At 31.4% G+C, this 15922-nt stretch overlaps 1 protein-coding gene across 1 annotated transcript; it reads left to right on the top strand.

The window, feature by feature from the left end:
• Positions 1–10509: 10509 nt before the first annotated feature.
• LOC107935218 (cellulose synthase-like protein E1) lies at positions 10510–15334 on the top strand. The gene is made up of 8 exons (XM_016867783.2): positions 10510–10985; positions 11077–11389; positions 12319–12459; positions 12551–12682; positions 13013–13225; positions 13348–13572; positions 13856–14203; positions 14283–15334. Exons 1-8 carry the CDS (start codon positions 10714–10716, stop codon positions 14835–14837), a joined length of 2199 nt encoding a protein of 732 aa, XP_016723272.2. The 5' UTR covers positions 10510–10713; the 3' UTR covers positions 14838–15334.
• Positions 15335–15922: the final 588 nt, after the last annotated feature.

Raw genomic sequence — 15922 nt, 5'->3', positions numbered from 1 at the left:
AGTAGTAAATCTCCAACGAGGACTATTCGAACCCTCATATATCTCGATATCAATCTGATTCAATGAAAAACTTAGTAGTTGAACCAAATCACCATCATTCTATCCTGAACATAATCCACCTCGCAAACCATTCGTTGTAACATTAATACCATTATATCTACACCGTTTCTGAACTATTTCCATTCGTCGAGAAGTTTTTCCACTATAAAGAAGACGAGTTGACAATGATAGACTTTCAACATGTGATAAAGTCTGAAAATTGCTCGTAGGTCCCCCAAACTAAGGACATTCTAATATGGAATCTTCATAGTGTCCGATCGACTTGCCTACAAGCAGTCGCCAATATTTGTTGAATTGGAGCTTCAACACGCTCATCATTGATCTCTAACAAATTTGTACCCACAAAAATAATAGAGTCCATAATATCAAAATAAGGCCTCTTCTTCCAATCCAGAGTCGTAAGTAGGGAATCTTCATCATCATGCTCCATATTCGACCTATTCGCCCCACTCATGTTACTTTTTTTGAAAAGGTCAATTCTGTCTAACGAACCTTTTAAATTGATCCTGAGAATGAGATTGATATTATGCCATGGTGTCATCCTCTATCTCCCTCGTAAAGTATCTCTCAAAACCAACTCACTCCCTTCATCCTATAGCCAAATGTTGTTTGTCATAGCAACCCTCCTATGTTGCATATAGAGAGACAAATCCTAGTGCAATTCCAACCCTTCCCCCTGGTTAAGACGTAGTAGACAGAAAGGGTCTTTATATCTTAAACAACTACACAAAAAGCATAATAGAGCCAGCTGTTCATATTTGAAGGTAACATAGAAAATTTGCAATGGAGAAAGCATGATCCACTTATGTTGCTTCAAAGGTTTACGAATATCAATGAGCACCCTAATTTGTAAGAAACTTTTCAACCCTCTAGGAAGTTTTTTTGAATCGTACTCCAAAAAAGTACCAATAAAGTTTCTAAATTGTTGAGCCACTAATTTTAAAAAGAACCTTGGAGGCAAATCATGCACTTGGAACCAAAATGCAGAAGACACCAATGGAACAGTCAGAGGACCATCTTCCTCTCGCAACCAATGAAAAACCAGAAGATGGCCATTAAAAGTCCACGAGGCATCGCTGATCACACGATCCACATCAACCTTGTGGAAAAATTTAAAAAGAAACCACTTCGCCCCAAATTCTGAAATTTCCACTCCTTTCAAGGGGTACCACAGATTGGCCATAGTATTCCGCATAGCCTTAAAATTGACCACATTGATAGTTAGAAGATAGCCCACCAAACAAAATTCATAAATTGATCGGTGTGAACCCTTATCACAAAAAAAAAGCTATGCTTATTCTTCGCCATCCATAATACACAAATCGACAATTCCTTTCTCCATAAATTTTAAAGAAATTTACTACACCAAGAAAAACAACTCTAGTAGTGATCAAGTTTGACAAAACACAAAGACAATATGTAATAGTTTGTTCTTCAGTGGTGTCAGAAACAGTGGTTTCGGAACCATGATTTCGATGTGTGAGTCTTATAAATATTAATTATTTAATATTTACGAGGTCATTAGTATTGTTTTAAAATTTGGTTTAAAAATTTTAACGTTTAGATAGTTAATTAAAGAAAAAAAAAGACTAAATTGTAAAAAAATATAAAAGTCAATTGCTATTAGAATTTTAGTGCCAATTAAGTGATTAAGTAAAATAGTATGGTTTAATATGGCAAATAAACCATTTCAATAGTGAGTGGACAGTAGGTAGTGGGAAATTAATTAAAAATATGAAGTAATGGCATTTTTATAATTAAGTTAAAATCAAAACAAAAGAAAATAAAAGAAATGGGTAATCTTTTTTATTTTATTTTGGCTGGAGAACCGAATGCCATAGTTGGGAGAACAAGAAGCTTTGGTTTTCTATTTTCCCTTGCATGTAAGTGTGTTTACCATTTGTTTTTCATGAATTTTATGTTTTTGAGATAGTTGAAACTAGGTCTAGCTCACCCGTACTTCTGTTTTTGAAATTATTAAATATTTTAATATGTGCCATTGATGAATTTAGTGTGTTCTTGAAGTTTATTAATGAATTACCATGCTTAGGTGTTAAATAGAAATATTTTGTTAAGAAATTTTGTATGATTTTAAGTTTAGGGATTTAAATGAAAATAAATTAAATTAAGCGAGGTTTTCTTGTGAAATTTCAACATGTGTGAATTTTTTAATATAGTTGAAAATTAAGTTCAATGGGTTTAAATTTTAATTGGGTGAAATAGGCTTGTTTTGATATTAAGGACCAAATTAATTAAAATTTAAATGTTTGGGGTCTAATGTGCAAAATTGTAAATAGGAAGTTATATGTATTAAATTGAATAATATATGAAATTGAGGCTAATAATTGAAATAAACTATATCATAGATCAAGAACAAGTAGATAACTAAGGAAAAGGGAAAGTAGTTGAATAGTCATTGAATCTTTGTCGTTATTGTAGCTTAGCCATGGTAAGCTTATTTGTTTATTTTGATATAAATTGCAATATAAATTGAATGAGGTATTGAATGTTAAATGTTGAAATAAATGTTTTATTGTTAATTTAATATGACTTGAGGTAATAAATTGTTTAGATCTGCGTTTTACAAAAATAACTCTTGAGTTGGATGAATGTAGGATAGAGCACGATTGGCATGCCAATAGGTTATATTGCATGCTGTTTGGGATTGGTTTGAAATAAGATGATGACTCATGTTCACTGAATATAACGAAGTCCAGCACTTGTTGCGGACTATTGTGTTATATTTACAATTTTTGTCGTGTTACCGGGGGCGAATGTAAAGCCTTTGGGCTTGGCATTTGGTGCCGAGTGATGTTAGCCTATGGGCTAGGCGCTTGGTGTCGAGGCGTGTTATCGGTTGGATTAGCTCGTTTGAGTGTTTGGCGTGTTTCGGATGGATAACTGTGTACTCATATCTGTGTATCATTCATCGGGCAATGTTTCTTGTGTTAAATTTCTTGTTATTAAATTGTTGAACGATTATTCATGAATCTCCTGATAGCATTGCGGCTTGATAGTGAATGATCTCGTACTTGTTTATGTATAAACTCACATGTTATGGATTGTGGTTGACAGGAGACTCTGACTTTTAATCTTATTATTAAAATTGTTATATTTAATTCAGTAAGCTTTATCGTTTTAACCATTGAACTTACTAAGCTCTAGTGAAGCTTACTCGTGTTCTTTCTATTCCTTATAAATAACGTTTTGTGGAGTCAGACGATCGGATCAACTTGAAGATCACATATCCAGATACATTTTGGTAGATTTTGAAATGTTTATTTTGGGTTATGTGGCATGTAATAGGTGTTTTTGTATATGTTTAGATACTTATTGCAAATGTTATGTTTTAAGATTGGTATAAGCTTACTTGCGTATGTGCCTTTAATCTTGGTGTGAAAATTTTCATATAAAGTTATTTTGGTCATGTAATATAAACTCTATTTAAGTGTTTGAATCATGGTATGAATGAATGTGAATGATTAAGAAGAAATGATAAGCTTGGCGTGAGTTTTATATATGAACTTATGAATTTGAATGCAAATTAGTTGATGTGTCAAGTGAATTGAGGTTGATAATTGAATTGTGGTGTCAATGAGGACACATTGGTTAGTCACTTAGGTTGAATGTTTTGCCATGTTTTAGGCTTGTTTAAATGTGTTTTTAAACTATGGAAATGATTTATTTTGATTTGGCTTGGAACGTAAGTGTTAGATGAAAAATTGCCTTGTTTTGAAAGCTTTTCAAGGTGCACATGGCTTGGACTATTCCACACGACCATGAGTCTTATTAATTTTTAAGTGCAGGATTTTTCACACAGTCATAGTTAATGGCCACACGGGCGTGTGGGGAAGCCACATGGCCTGGGCTATTCCACACGTTCGTGTGACCCCTGTTTCTAAAATTTTTAATTTTTTACATATTTTTCTGTTGTAATTCAAATTAGTCCCGAATTGTTCCCAAACTACTTTTAGGGTCCTGTAAGCTTGATTTAAGGCTCGTAAATATATTTTTATCCTGATTTTTATAAACTATTGAATGTTATCATTTATTTTATATATTTTTTTATTTCTGTTTGATGATGAATGTTCTGATCTGTACTTTAACACTTTGTAACCCCAATTTAGTATCAAAGACGAATTAAGGGTATTAACCGACGAAAACTAAGAAAAATCAAGGGCATGCCACAACGATGGATGGAAAACATGTCACAGAGACGGACAGAAACGTGTCATGAAGACAAACCTATAAAGTAGAAAATTATTACATTGTGTCTTTAATTTTATATAAAAGATGTCGTCAATGAAATTGATCCACCAACAACTTTGATTCAATCTTAATTTTTCACACTTGTTTTTGTTTTCTTGAAAAAAAGGAAAAATATTGAAAATAAAATGGGATGAAAAATTTAAGAATGGGCACTTACAATAATTCAGTCTTCTCTATTTTTTTTTTCCTTCCTTTTATTTTCTTTTGTTTAATTATACTGTCAATCTCTATACTCTTTAAACATTATAAAATTTAGTTTCTCCAATTTTAATCTCAATAACTCAATTCATTTATTATTTTGATTTAATAATTAAAATTCAATTAATTGCACTACCAAAAGACTTTATTAAATTGCATTAAGTACTATTTTTAAAATAAAAAAAATTATGCATGTGACCAATATTACAAGTGTGAAAGGTGAAATAAGAAAATAATGTTTCTTTCTAATTTTGGAATTGTCAAGTTCTTTAGCTCTATTTAAAGATATAGAGTGAAAGTAATTTTTTTTACTTGACTTTATGAACGACATCTTTTTTAAATGCTAGATAATCTAAATTAATGAAAGTTTTTTATGGAGTTAATATTTGCAATTCAAATGGTGAAAAAACTAAAAATTGAAATTAAATGTAATAAAACTAAAACTAAAAAATTTAATTTTAAATGGGTCGAAAATATAATGATTAAGAATAAAATTAATTTTATTTCTTATTTCTACTTTTTTTTTCATTCGTCCCTCTTTTCTCTACTTTCACCGTCACAACTTCCTTAAAAGGGGAAAAAATAATAGACGTCATAAAAAATAGGCAGCATATTTATTGTTGAAGTTTTTGTATTAAGAGTTTAATTATATTTTATCTTTTTTTTATTATTTAAAAAATAAATTAATTAATTCTTATAAATTAGATCAAGGAGTAAACTGACTTTTTTGTTAAAAATTCCATTAATTTCTACCGTAAAAAATTGATCTCTATATTTCAGCATGAGGTACATGTGTCACTGCTTAATTATCCCGTTAACCAACTAGTTTTTAACAGTACAAATGGATAAATTTTAATCAAATTGCTCTTTAATTTAATATATAGAGACTAATTTACTCATTTTTAAAGTGAAAAAATAAAATATAATTTGACTCCTAATACAAATTCATACCTTATACTTTTACCCACATCTTCGTTACTTCATGTATTTTATTTTATTTTTTGTTTAAAAAGTAAAAGCAAAGCATAGCATTAAAGTGTGCTATAATCCCACATTATAAAGTCAATGGTCAGCTTCCATCTTAGCACCATCTACAGAACTAGTTGAGATAGGGAAATTACAGAAATGGCAAAAAGTAATTATGTTCCACTCTTTGAAACAAAGCAAGTTAAAGGACGAGTCCTTTTCAGGTGTATTGCAGCCTCAATCTTTCTCGGCATCTGCTTCATTGTTACTTATAGAGTAATGTTTTTCCCAGTCGGAGGAAAAGCTGAGAGATGGACTTGGATTGGACAGTTTCTTTCTGAGCTATGGTTCTGTTTTTATTGGTTTCTCACCACCGTTAGTAGATGGAACTCTGTCTACCGTTTGCCTTACATACACAGGCTCTCTCAAAGGTATACATACATATCTTAATTATGCTGTTTACAAAAACTATTCGTGCTACCTCGTTTCTTTTTTCATGATTAACCATTTAATCTTTTGAAATGATATAACTCCATTCAGTAATGTGATTTGAAATACGCAAGTTGGATTAATATCAATTATATGATTTTTCTGATGTTAAATTATAGAAAGGAATACGTAACCTTGTTGCAAATGCATGATAGTCTAACTTCCAATTATATAAGGTTGTAAGACCCTCCTTTGATATGGAAATGAGAAATGATAATCCATTCTCGGTTATGACTGATATGCTCCATAAATGAAATCCTCTGTTCTGTTAATATTTGAATATAATCTTTGATTTGGCATTCATGCCCTAATAAAATCGGTAGACCTTACACATTTCTATATGGGTTCCATTAGGAGTTGGAGCTCTGCTATGTTATTCCATGATTGGACACTTTTGTATGGACCATTGGACTCATCATTTGATGAGATCTCTAATGTGTTCTAGTTGGAGGTACTTCTAGTGGTATACTTTTGGTGTGTTTGGTGGGAACACACTTACAGTGCAATATCTTTTTTGGTATGTTTTGTGGATTCCCATGTGCCCAAGTCCTATTTTACTAAGGTTACTAAGAAATAACTTCATAAATAACTTGATGACTTTAAAACTACTTTACATTTCGTATCCTTTGACATGATTATTAGCATTAAATATAAAATTATCCTAACTAAAAACTACTTTGTTGAATTGGGTTAAATTGAATTATAGATGTATGTGAATATGCTAAATTATGATCTGTGCATAATTTACAAGGGTCAATTTTAAATTTATGGATTGATGAGCTTATGCTACATCAAGGCTCAACAACAAGGTCAAAGGTCAAGTAAATCAAACCAAAATTCGATCAAAGTCAGTATGTAAGGATGAATATTTTCGAGGAAACAAGGAATGATATATGCACATAATAGGTGAAATGTATTAAAGTCAATTCAACTAAGTTGTCAATTTTCAAGCTGAAAAGATTAGTTAACTTGCAACAAATTTTTGGATGGGGTCCAAGCATTTCTAGATTAAAATGTCTACATAGCGTTCGAAGATCTATCTCTTAGCTTCAAAACTCATTTTGAATTACTCGATTTTGAGTTCGGAAACTCAAGTTATAACCGTTTTACTGAAGATTGTGCGACCAGAATTTCTGAATGAGATTATTACGAAAATTACGAGTTTCGGACTTTTAATTCGAGTTTAAATAATATTAAGTTCGAGTTTTAGGCTTAATTTTTATTATATATGAGCCCAATCTTGTATTGATTAGCTCTTATTATTTTTATTATTTTATTATTTCCTTACTTCGAATTTTTTTAACTATTAAGTATTTTAAGTTATTTAGAAAAGATTAGTTTACAACCATTTCTTATTTGAGGTAATTAGAGTTCTAGTATACTTAAGAGTTTTACTTAGATTTATTTAGCTAGCTTATATAAGAGTCTTTGTATTGTACAACAATCAATTTATTATTATTCAACTTTCCTTTTGAGTTAATAAATTCTCTTTGAGCTTTTTTTTTCAAGAATTTTTCTTAAGTTTTCTCTTAGAAGAGTTTTAACAAAACTTTCAGGTTGTGGGGATCATTTTTAAAATTTTTTGCCAAGTTTTCTTTCTTGGAGGGAAAATTAGAGTTGCTTGAAGGGAATTGTAAATCCTTCTTGTTTCTAAGGAACTTCTACATGTCACGTTCCACCTTTTTCATCTATCTTTTTTATTTTCTTCTTTATTGTTCTATTTTATTTGTCTTAGTTATTCAATTTAATTGAGTTCTTTAAATTTTTTTATTTGACTTGGATTCATTTGCATTTCAGGTTGTGTTAAAATTCAAGTTTATTTTTGAACGTCTAGAGCCATTGACAATACTCTAAAATGACTTATTGACAATACTCTAAAATGACTTACTTTTATGTGTTAATTACATATATATTTTGAGTACGATCCTATTAATTTAGTTTTTTTATGGTTTTTTTTATCTTGTAGAGACTAAATTAAAGACAAGAAAATTTGGGGGCAAAAAGCGTGAATTTAAAGACAAAACGGGTCAGCAGGCGAAATAGGGAAAAAGTGGTGCCAAAAATACAAAGTGTGGAAGATTTGGGGAAAATTTCAAAGAAGTGATTTATGAATATAAACCTTTGTTTAAATTTGAATTTTATTTTTAGGATTATTGTTAGGATTATTGCATTGTTTAGATTTAATTTCAAATTATATCTCTTAAACATTATGATCTAGAGTTTTAAATAGGAACCAATTAGGGGTTTTCATGTACTATAAATAGGGGATGGAGTGACATGAATACTCACTCATCACTTTTGTAAAAAAATTCCTTCCCCCTAAGGCTCTTAGCCTTTTGTTTCTTTTTCTTTCCAATAAAATTCTGTTTCATTAAACCTATGTTTTTTTTCCCAAAGAGCATGAGTAACTAAACTTGTCTAACCGAAGGTTATCAAGATTTCTCAAATTGAGTTCATGAGGCTTAGAACCCCCACTTAACCCTTCTCAATGAGTATTCATCATTTCTCCGCATTACGGGACTAGCGCTTTCGTCCATGTCCTTCCAAAAGTAATCTTTTCATCTTGTGCAAAGATGGTCACTTTGTATGTTTTGGGAAGGTTGCACAGTCGGTTCGCTAACTTATTGCATCAGAGTTTGTCGAGCCCAAGAGACGAAATGGTGTGACATTCGCCATTGAGAAATGATGATCTAGTGTAAGACGGTCCCACAGGAGTGACGGTTGGCTAGAGTCAAGTTCCTCTAGATTGCAAGGTTATAACCTAAAGTGGAAATGGTGGTCGTAGGTGTCCTCTTCCACTATAATTGACTTATTTGGTCATGAGAAGAACCACCTAAAAGTCTATGATTGAACCAAAGGAGAATTGAGATAAACAGAGGCTAGAATCCTTCAAATCGAAAACCCCCTTTTCTCAACTCTGTTTCTTTTCACAATTGCGATTTTAATTTATTTAATCTCAACTCTTCTATATTCTTAATTCTATTTTTTTATTTATTTTTCTAGGTCAGACGTTTTTCTTGGGCACGACTGCGCCCAAGAATTCGAGGAACAAGAAGCTGTAGCGATCCAATCCCTGAGGATTTGACCCTACTTCCCTTATGCTATTCTTTTCGTTATTTCTTAGGGAAAGGTTATATTTGGTGCTTTCGACGACACACCAGCCATAAGTTAAATCTACGACTTAGATAAACTTACGATCTTGTTTTGCACTCATTCGTATCATTTGGTATCAGATTCTTGGGCGTTTTAGGTGTTATTTGTGTTCTTATAAACTGATTTCCACCAAACAACCTTAAAACAATTTTTTCTAATCTAGAAAGCTTTTGGGAAAAATATTTTTCAGCGGGTAAACGTTTTTCAGACGATCTAAAATTTTACATAATGATTCTTGGCACTCTGTTAGAATATTAAAAAAAATTCCCCAACAAAAGTGATCGAAAAAGTGAAAAAAATAAAATTTAAAAAAATTAAGAAAAGTTAAAAAAATATTTTGTGATTTGAATTTTGTGTTGAAAATTTTCAGATTAGATCTAAATTATTTGAAGAAACTCTAGTTTAAATTTCGTGACTTTTGAAAATTGAAAACATCTTGAACGAAATTTGTCAAAATACTTCGAAGTTATATAAATAGTTTATTTTAAAAAAATAAAATAAAAAACCACTCTCATATTTTTAATAATACAATTTTCTTTTCAATAAAATTATAATGAGACTCAATCATTTACATTCTATAAGAGTTTCTTATTTATCCACACAACATATGTTTCCTTTATAAAACAAATTTCCATTAGCTTCTTTTATATCTATATTTATATTTTGAAATTATCAAAAATCTTTTTTCTCTTTATAAAGTAATAAATATTATTTCGAGGGTATTTATATCTTTTTTATATTAATAAATCTAAAAAAAAAGTATATATACAGATAATTATAAAATTTAAATTTAAAATATCATAAATTTTATTATATCAATTTTACCATTTCAATCAAAACCACATTTAATTTTATATTAACTTTTTATAACTTTATTGTACATATTTTTTCACCTACGTCCCATAATTTAAATGCAGTGAACGGCAAGAAATAAAATTCATTGTGTAAAAAATAATAGAAAATAAAATTCAAATCAAAATAGTGTAAGAGGACGAAAGCCATCGGTGGGTGTCGCCAAGCTTTAGTTTGGACTTCTAGTCAAACTTCAAAACCCTTCTTTATGAAAATTAACTTTTTCTGGTCTATATAGTTCGTTAAACTTGGGGATCAAGAATATCCAAGTCACCAATAACAGAGAAGAACAAAAGGATAATGTCAAGAAAATATCACTTATATTATATTTTTTCGGTTTTTTTATTAAAATGACCCTAAAATTTTAATAAATTATAAAAATAATTCATTTTCTTATTTTTTTACGTAAATGACCTGAAATGAATAGTAAAAATTGGTAGAGGCAAAAAAATTGACGTTGCCAACATGTCACGTCAATCATAAAATTAAAAAAATTAAATTTTTGGTGGAGCTATAGTAAATGACGCAACCTGTATAAATATCAAAGAAATACTAGTATTGGGCCAAAAAATAAATAATGGAGGTGCAGCCGCCACCTGAAGTTTAATATATTTGTTTTTTTTTTTTAAGTAAAAGAAAAGCATAGCATCGGACATTATAAAGTCAATGGTCAGCTTCCATCTTAGCACCATCTGCAGAACTAGTTGAGATCTAGCAATTACAGAAATGGCAAAATGTAGTTATGTTCCACTCTTCGAAACAAAGCAAGTTAAAGGACGAGTCCTTTTCAGGTGTATTGCAGCCTCAATCTTTCTCGGCATCTGCTTCATTGTTATGTATAGAGTAATGTTTTTCCCAGTCGGAGGAAAAGCTGAGAGATGGATTTGGATTGGACAGTTTCTTTCTGAGCTATGGTTCTGTTTTTATTGGTTTCTCACCACCGTTAGTAGATGGAACTCTGTCTACCGCTTGCCGTACATACAAAGGCTCTCTCAAAGGTATATATACATATCTTCATTATGTTGTTAACAGAAACTATTCATGCTAATTCGTTTCGTTTTTCATGATTCACAATTTAATCTTGAAAAGGTTCGAAAAGGAATTACCGGGCATCGACATCTTTGTGTGCACAGCGGATCCGTTGATAGAGCCACCGAGCATGGTGGTGAATACGGTTTTATCAGTGATGGCATATGATTATCCACCTGAGAAGTTAAGCATCTATTTGTCAGATGATGGGGGATCGGATTTGACGTTTTATGCCATGTTAGAGGCTGCAAATTTCTCCAAGACATGGCTTCCTTTTTGCAAGAAGTTCAGAGTTGAACCAACATCTCCTGAGGCCTACTTTAGGACAGCTTCTGAACCACTCAATGATGCTGACAACTGGCTCTCGGTTAAGGTAATTTTAATATTTGTTCGCTTTCCACTAATATATAAACATATGTGTCATTGCATTTTTTATCGTTAAACAATAATGGAATCTTAGGTGAAAAGGTAATGTATTTATTTTTTTAATATTTTTAGTTGTTTTATTTAATAATTCATATAAAAATAATAACAACACTTTTAAGTAAATTTTTTATTGGGTCAATGTTGAGTTGATATAAAAATAATAAAAAAGTAAAATTTAAATTAAATTATATTCATTGGATTGTATTTAACAATTTAAAGGTAAAATTAAACAAATTTATAATTAAAATTAATTTCTGAAAAATTTAAATCTAATAATATTATCAATTAACTTTTATTAAATTCAACCTAAAAACTGAATTGAACACTAAAAGATAATATCATTAGCTTTGAATACTAAAATATATAAATTTTGTCAAACACAAATACTAGATTAGACCAAAAATAATACAATTACCACATTAAAAGAATAGCATCAAAAGATTATTAGGCCTAAATGAAATTCTTAGTAAGACAAAGCCTACCTAAGTGTAGAACAAGATTAACATATATAAATCTTACTATATAAGGTCCTAAATTAGGAATATTTGATGCACCATGAGCGCATAAGTCTCATGCACCATCAATGAATAATAATATGACACATCATCATTAAATTAAAGAAAAAAAATGGAGGATTTGTAAATAAACACAAATAGTTTTATTTAAACATAATCAAACATTAATTATAACTATTATAAATAAATATTGATAATCTCATATCTAGAATCTTGAATTTAAAGGTTTAGGGTCTAAAGTCTCGTATTTAGGTTTCAGGGTTTTAGCATAAATACATACATTGTTTGCTGTAGCATTTCACATCAAAGGTGTGGATATATGTTTGTGTTTATATATATAATATTGTTAATACTTATGCAGAAACTATACGAGGAAATGAAAATGAGGATTGAAGCCACTATAAAGTTGAACCGAATTCCAGATCACATTCGTAAACAACACAAAGGATTTCGTGAATGGGACTTCGTTTTAAGCAAACATGATCATCAAACCATTCTTCAAGTAATTACTCGTTTCATAACTCTCAATTAATTAATTAAAGTCGAATAGTTGAGCTTAATCAATTAATGATGCTTTAATTAATGTTTCTTAGATCCTAATTGATGGAAGAGACTCCAATGCTGTGGATATTGAAGGAAACCCTTTGCCAACTCTAGTGTACCTGGCAAGAGAGAAAAGACCCCAACATCACCACCATTTCAAAGCTGGATCCATGAATGCTCTTGTAAGTATATAATATTATATAGGCCTAAATATGTACATATAAAAAGCTCATAAAATTAAATGAGCATTCAAACTCTTACTGTTTTATTGCAAACAATTAAGTTATCAAACATATACTTTCAAATAATTAAGTCAATGACTGGGAAAAAAATTTGATCAGAGGGAACAATCAAATTTTGTCCTTTTGATAGTCAGAGCAATTGGGGTTAGGATGACTATTTACTTTTAATTGAGTACTTTTTTTTTTAATATTTAAACTTATTATATATAAATATTTTTTTGAAAGTAATTTAATTTGCTTGTTACTAACTGGTTTTATGGTGACAATTAGATAAGGGTTTCATCAAGGATAAGCAATGGTCCAATTATTTTGAATGTGGATTGCGATACGTATGCCAACAATTCAAAGGCAGTCAAATACTCTCTGTGCCTTTTCATGGATGAAAAGAAGGGAGATGAGATTGCCTACGTACAGTTTCTTCAGAGTTTCGATAATCTCACAAAAAATGAAATTTATGCTAGCTCTTTTCGAGTACTGCAACAAGTAAGTAATTCAGTCTTTAATAGAAAGGTTTCAAGCAAACAATAATTAATATAATCATATGGTATATAATCTTGATATTGATTTTCATTTTGGTTATATTTGATCTGTCTGTGTTGTTTAAGTTGGAGCTTCATGGACTTGATGCAATTGGAGGACCATGCTACAATGGCTCAGGATGCTTTCACAGGAGAGAGGCTCTCTGTGGGAAGAAATATGAGAAAAACTATAAAGTTGATTGGAAGAAAGTAAGTGATACAAAGGCTGATGAAAGTGCGAGCTTCCTTGAAGAAACATGTAAAGTTCTTGCAAGCTGTACCTTTGAACACAACACAACATGGGGAAAAGAGGTGCATTTTGTTCATTCTTACGTGAATACACAAATGAACATGAACCATTATAGTTTATTTAGCTGATTAATTCAAGTTAGCTGTAAGAGGTGACGTTTAAGTAGGTTTGAGTTCTAATTTCATTAATTATAGTCTCTTTTTCTATTTTTAAGTATTAACTTGTTGAATGTCACATTTTAAGGATAATGCATGAATCTAATAGGTTATCACCTAATTAACATAGGCAAGTAGACATGGATTTGAACATTTCTTAATAGTAATGAAAATAAGTTTTTCACTGCAGATGGGTTTAATATATGGCTTTCTAGTGGAAGATATAATTACAGGGTTGAATATACAATGTAAAGGCTGGAAATCTATGTATTTAAGCCCTGAAAGAGATGGCTTCTTAGGAGTTGCACCAATAACATTATTACAGACGCTTGTCCAACATAAGAGATGGATGGATGGTCACCTTCAAGTTTTCCTATCGAGATATTGCCCCTTGTTATATGGATATAAAAAGATCCCTCTTAAGCTTCGACTTGCTTATTGTCCGTACAACTTATGGGCTGCAAACTGCTTGGCTACGTTGTATATTGTTGTTATGCCATGTCTTTGTTTGCTTAAAGGCATCTCATTGTTCCCTAAGGTATGAAGCTCCTAGGTTCTTAACTATCTATCTCGTAGGATGCTATATGGAATGATCCTAAAACCATGCTAACCTGCAGATATCAAGCCCCTGGGTGTTCCCATTTGCATATGTTGCCTTTGTACACCGTGCATATAGCCTAAATGAATTTCTATGGTGCGGAGGCACATTCCGAGGTTGGTGCAATGATCAAAGGATGTGGTTGTTCAATAGAACATCTGCATACTTCTTTGCATTATTTGAAACCATCTCGAAGCTATTAGGATATTCACGGCTAAACTTTGTTGTCACTGCCAAAGTAGCTGATAAAGAAGCCTTGAAAAGATATGATGGAGAGTTGATTGAGTTTGGTGCTACTTCACCAATGTTTGATATTTTAGCCACCCTTGCAATGTTGAATTTGTTTGGTATCTTTGGGGCACTCAAGAAGGTCATCTTGGATGTAGATGAGGACTTACAGGTTTTGGAGAAATTTGGGTTGCAAATTCTCCTCTGCTTTGTTTTGGTTACAATCAACTTGCCTGTATACCAAGCACTCTTTTTCAGGAATGACAATGGCAAGATGCCAAGTAGAGTTACTTACAAGTCTATTATTTTCGCCATGCTAGCCTGTACTGCAACCATGTGTTTTTAAAAAAAAACACAAGTGTTGAAGTTTGATTCTTTCAATAAGTTTGATTTTATATATTGAGGTATATGAGATTCTAGAATAAATGTGTCGTTAAGAGGATCACAACAATTTACTAGTTGTATTTAAACAAGTAAATGGTTTTGTCGAGGAGTGTTGAAGTTGGCCAGCATGCTGCTTGTTGCACCAGAAACAGCTCGAGCCAGTGAAGTTGCAGCAGAAGATCAAGCCACTGTTTCATTTTGTTATTTTTGAATTGATGATTTGTAACTTAGTTGAAAACAAAACAAGTTGTACCTGATGTTTTAGGTACTGATAAGATGAAAAATCAGCTTGTCTATGTGTGCAAGTAAGGTTTTGTAAGTTACAATGTAATTAGTGGAGTTAGGTAGTGTTTTAGGTGCTGATTTGCTTATGCTGACCAGCTCATGTCTGGTATTTGTATTGGCTTTAAGCCATTGTTCATTTTAATGAATATTCGTTCAAAAAAATTGTTCATCCAATACTCTCTCTTTTGCTTTCATTGTTCAGTTCCTAGAAGCTTAATTTTGTTCTTGAAAACTGTTTTGTTTCTTCTGCAAGTCTCGAGCCTTGTTGCTCAAGTTTCAGCTGATCTTGCTTGAACACAGCTCATAACACTAACAAGGAGGAACTTGCTTCTGGGTGTAAAACCACGATATCTCAAGCTATATTAGATAAGGTGTTATTTTTTTGGTTTAAATTGTTTAAGATAAAGTCCTCTTAATAAATGTACTTTTTAGAGTTTGAATTTATATTCACACCCTTATAAGACCAGATTGCTACAACCTTAATCAACTTAATCAACAATTTTATGTCCATGAAATATTATTACACATGCTTGACAGATGATTAATTGTAACAGCAGAATCTTATGTGATTCCATTTATTTATTGGATATACTGGATGGTAAAGAGGTGTAGGTTAACCACAAGGGGGAGAGGAGAGTGACCAGAGAGCTCAATTCCGTCATGGCTGACATACCAGCAGCCAACAAATCTACCGCCTAGGAAGAGCCAGCAGCAGGGCCAGGTCACCAAGGATTGTCGTCGCCACCGTAGAGCACGTCGAGG

This window comes from Gossypium hirsutum, chromosome D11, assembly GCF_007990345.1.
Source record: "Gossypium hirsutum isolate 1008001.06 chromosome D11, Gossypium_hirsutum_v2.1, whole genome shotgun sequence".
NCBI lineage: Eukaryota > Viridiplantae > Streptophyta > Magnoliopsida > Malvales > Malvaceae > Gossypium > Gossypium hirsutum.
This window is presented reverse-complemented; position numbering and strand designations above follow the sequence as displayed.

Bases quoted from the DNA above. Each gene is read 5' to 3' on its own strand.
- LOC107935218 (XM_016867783.2), top strand. From the start codon at position 10,714: ATGGCAAAATGTAGTTATGTTCCACTCTTCGAAACAAAGCAAGTTAAA. The intron at 12,683-13,012 runs GTAAGTATATAA...GGTGACAATTAG, and splicing joins CTGGATCCATGAATGCTCTT to ATAAGGGTTTCATCAAGGAT. The intron at 13,226-13,347 runs GTAAGTAATTCA...GTGTTGTTTAAG, and splicing joins CTTTTCGAGTACTGCAACAA to TTGGAGCTTCATGGACTTGA.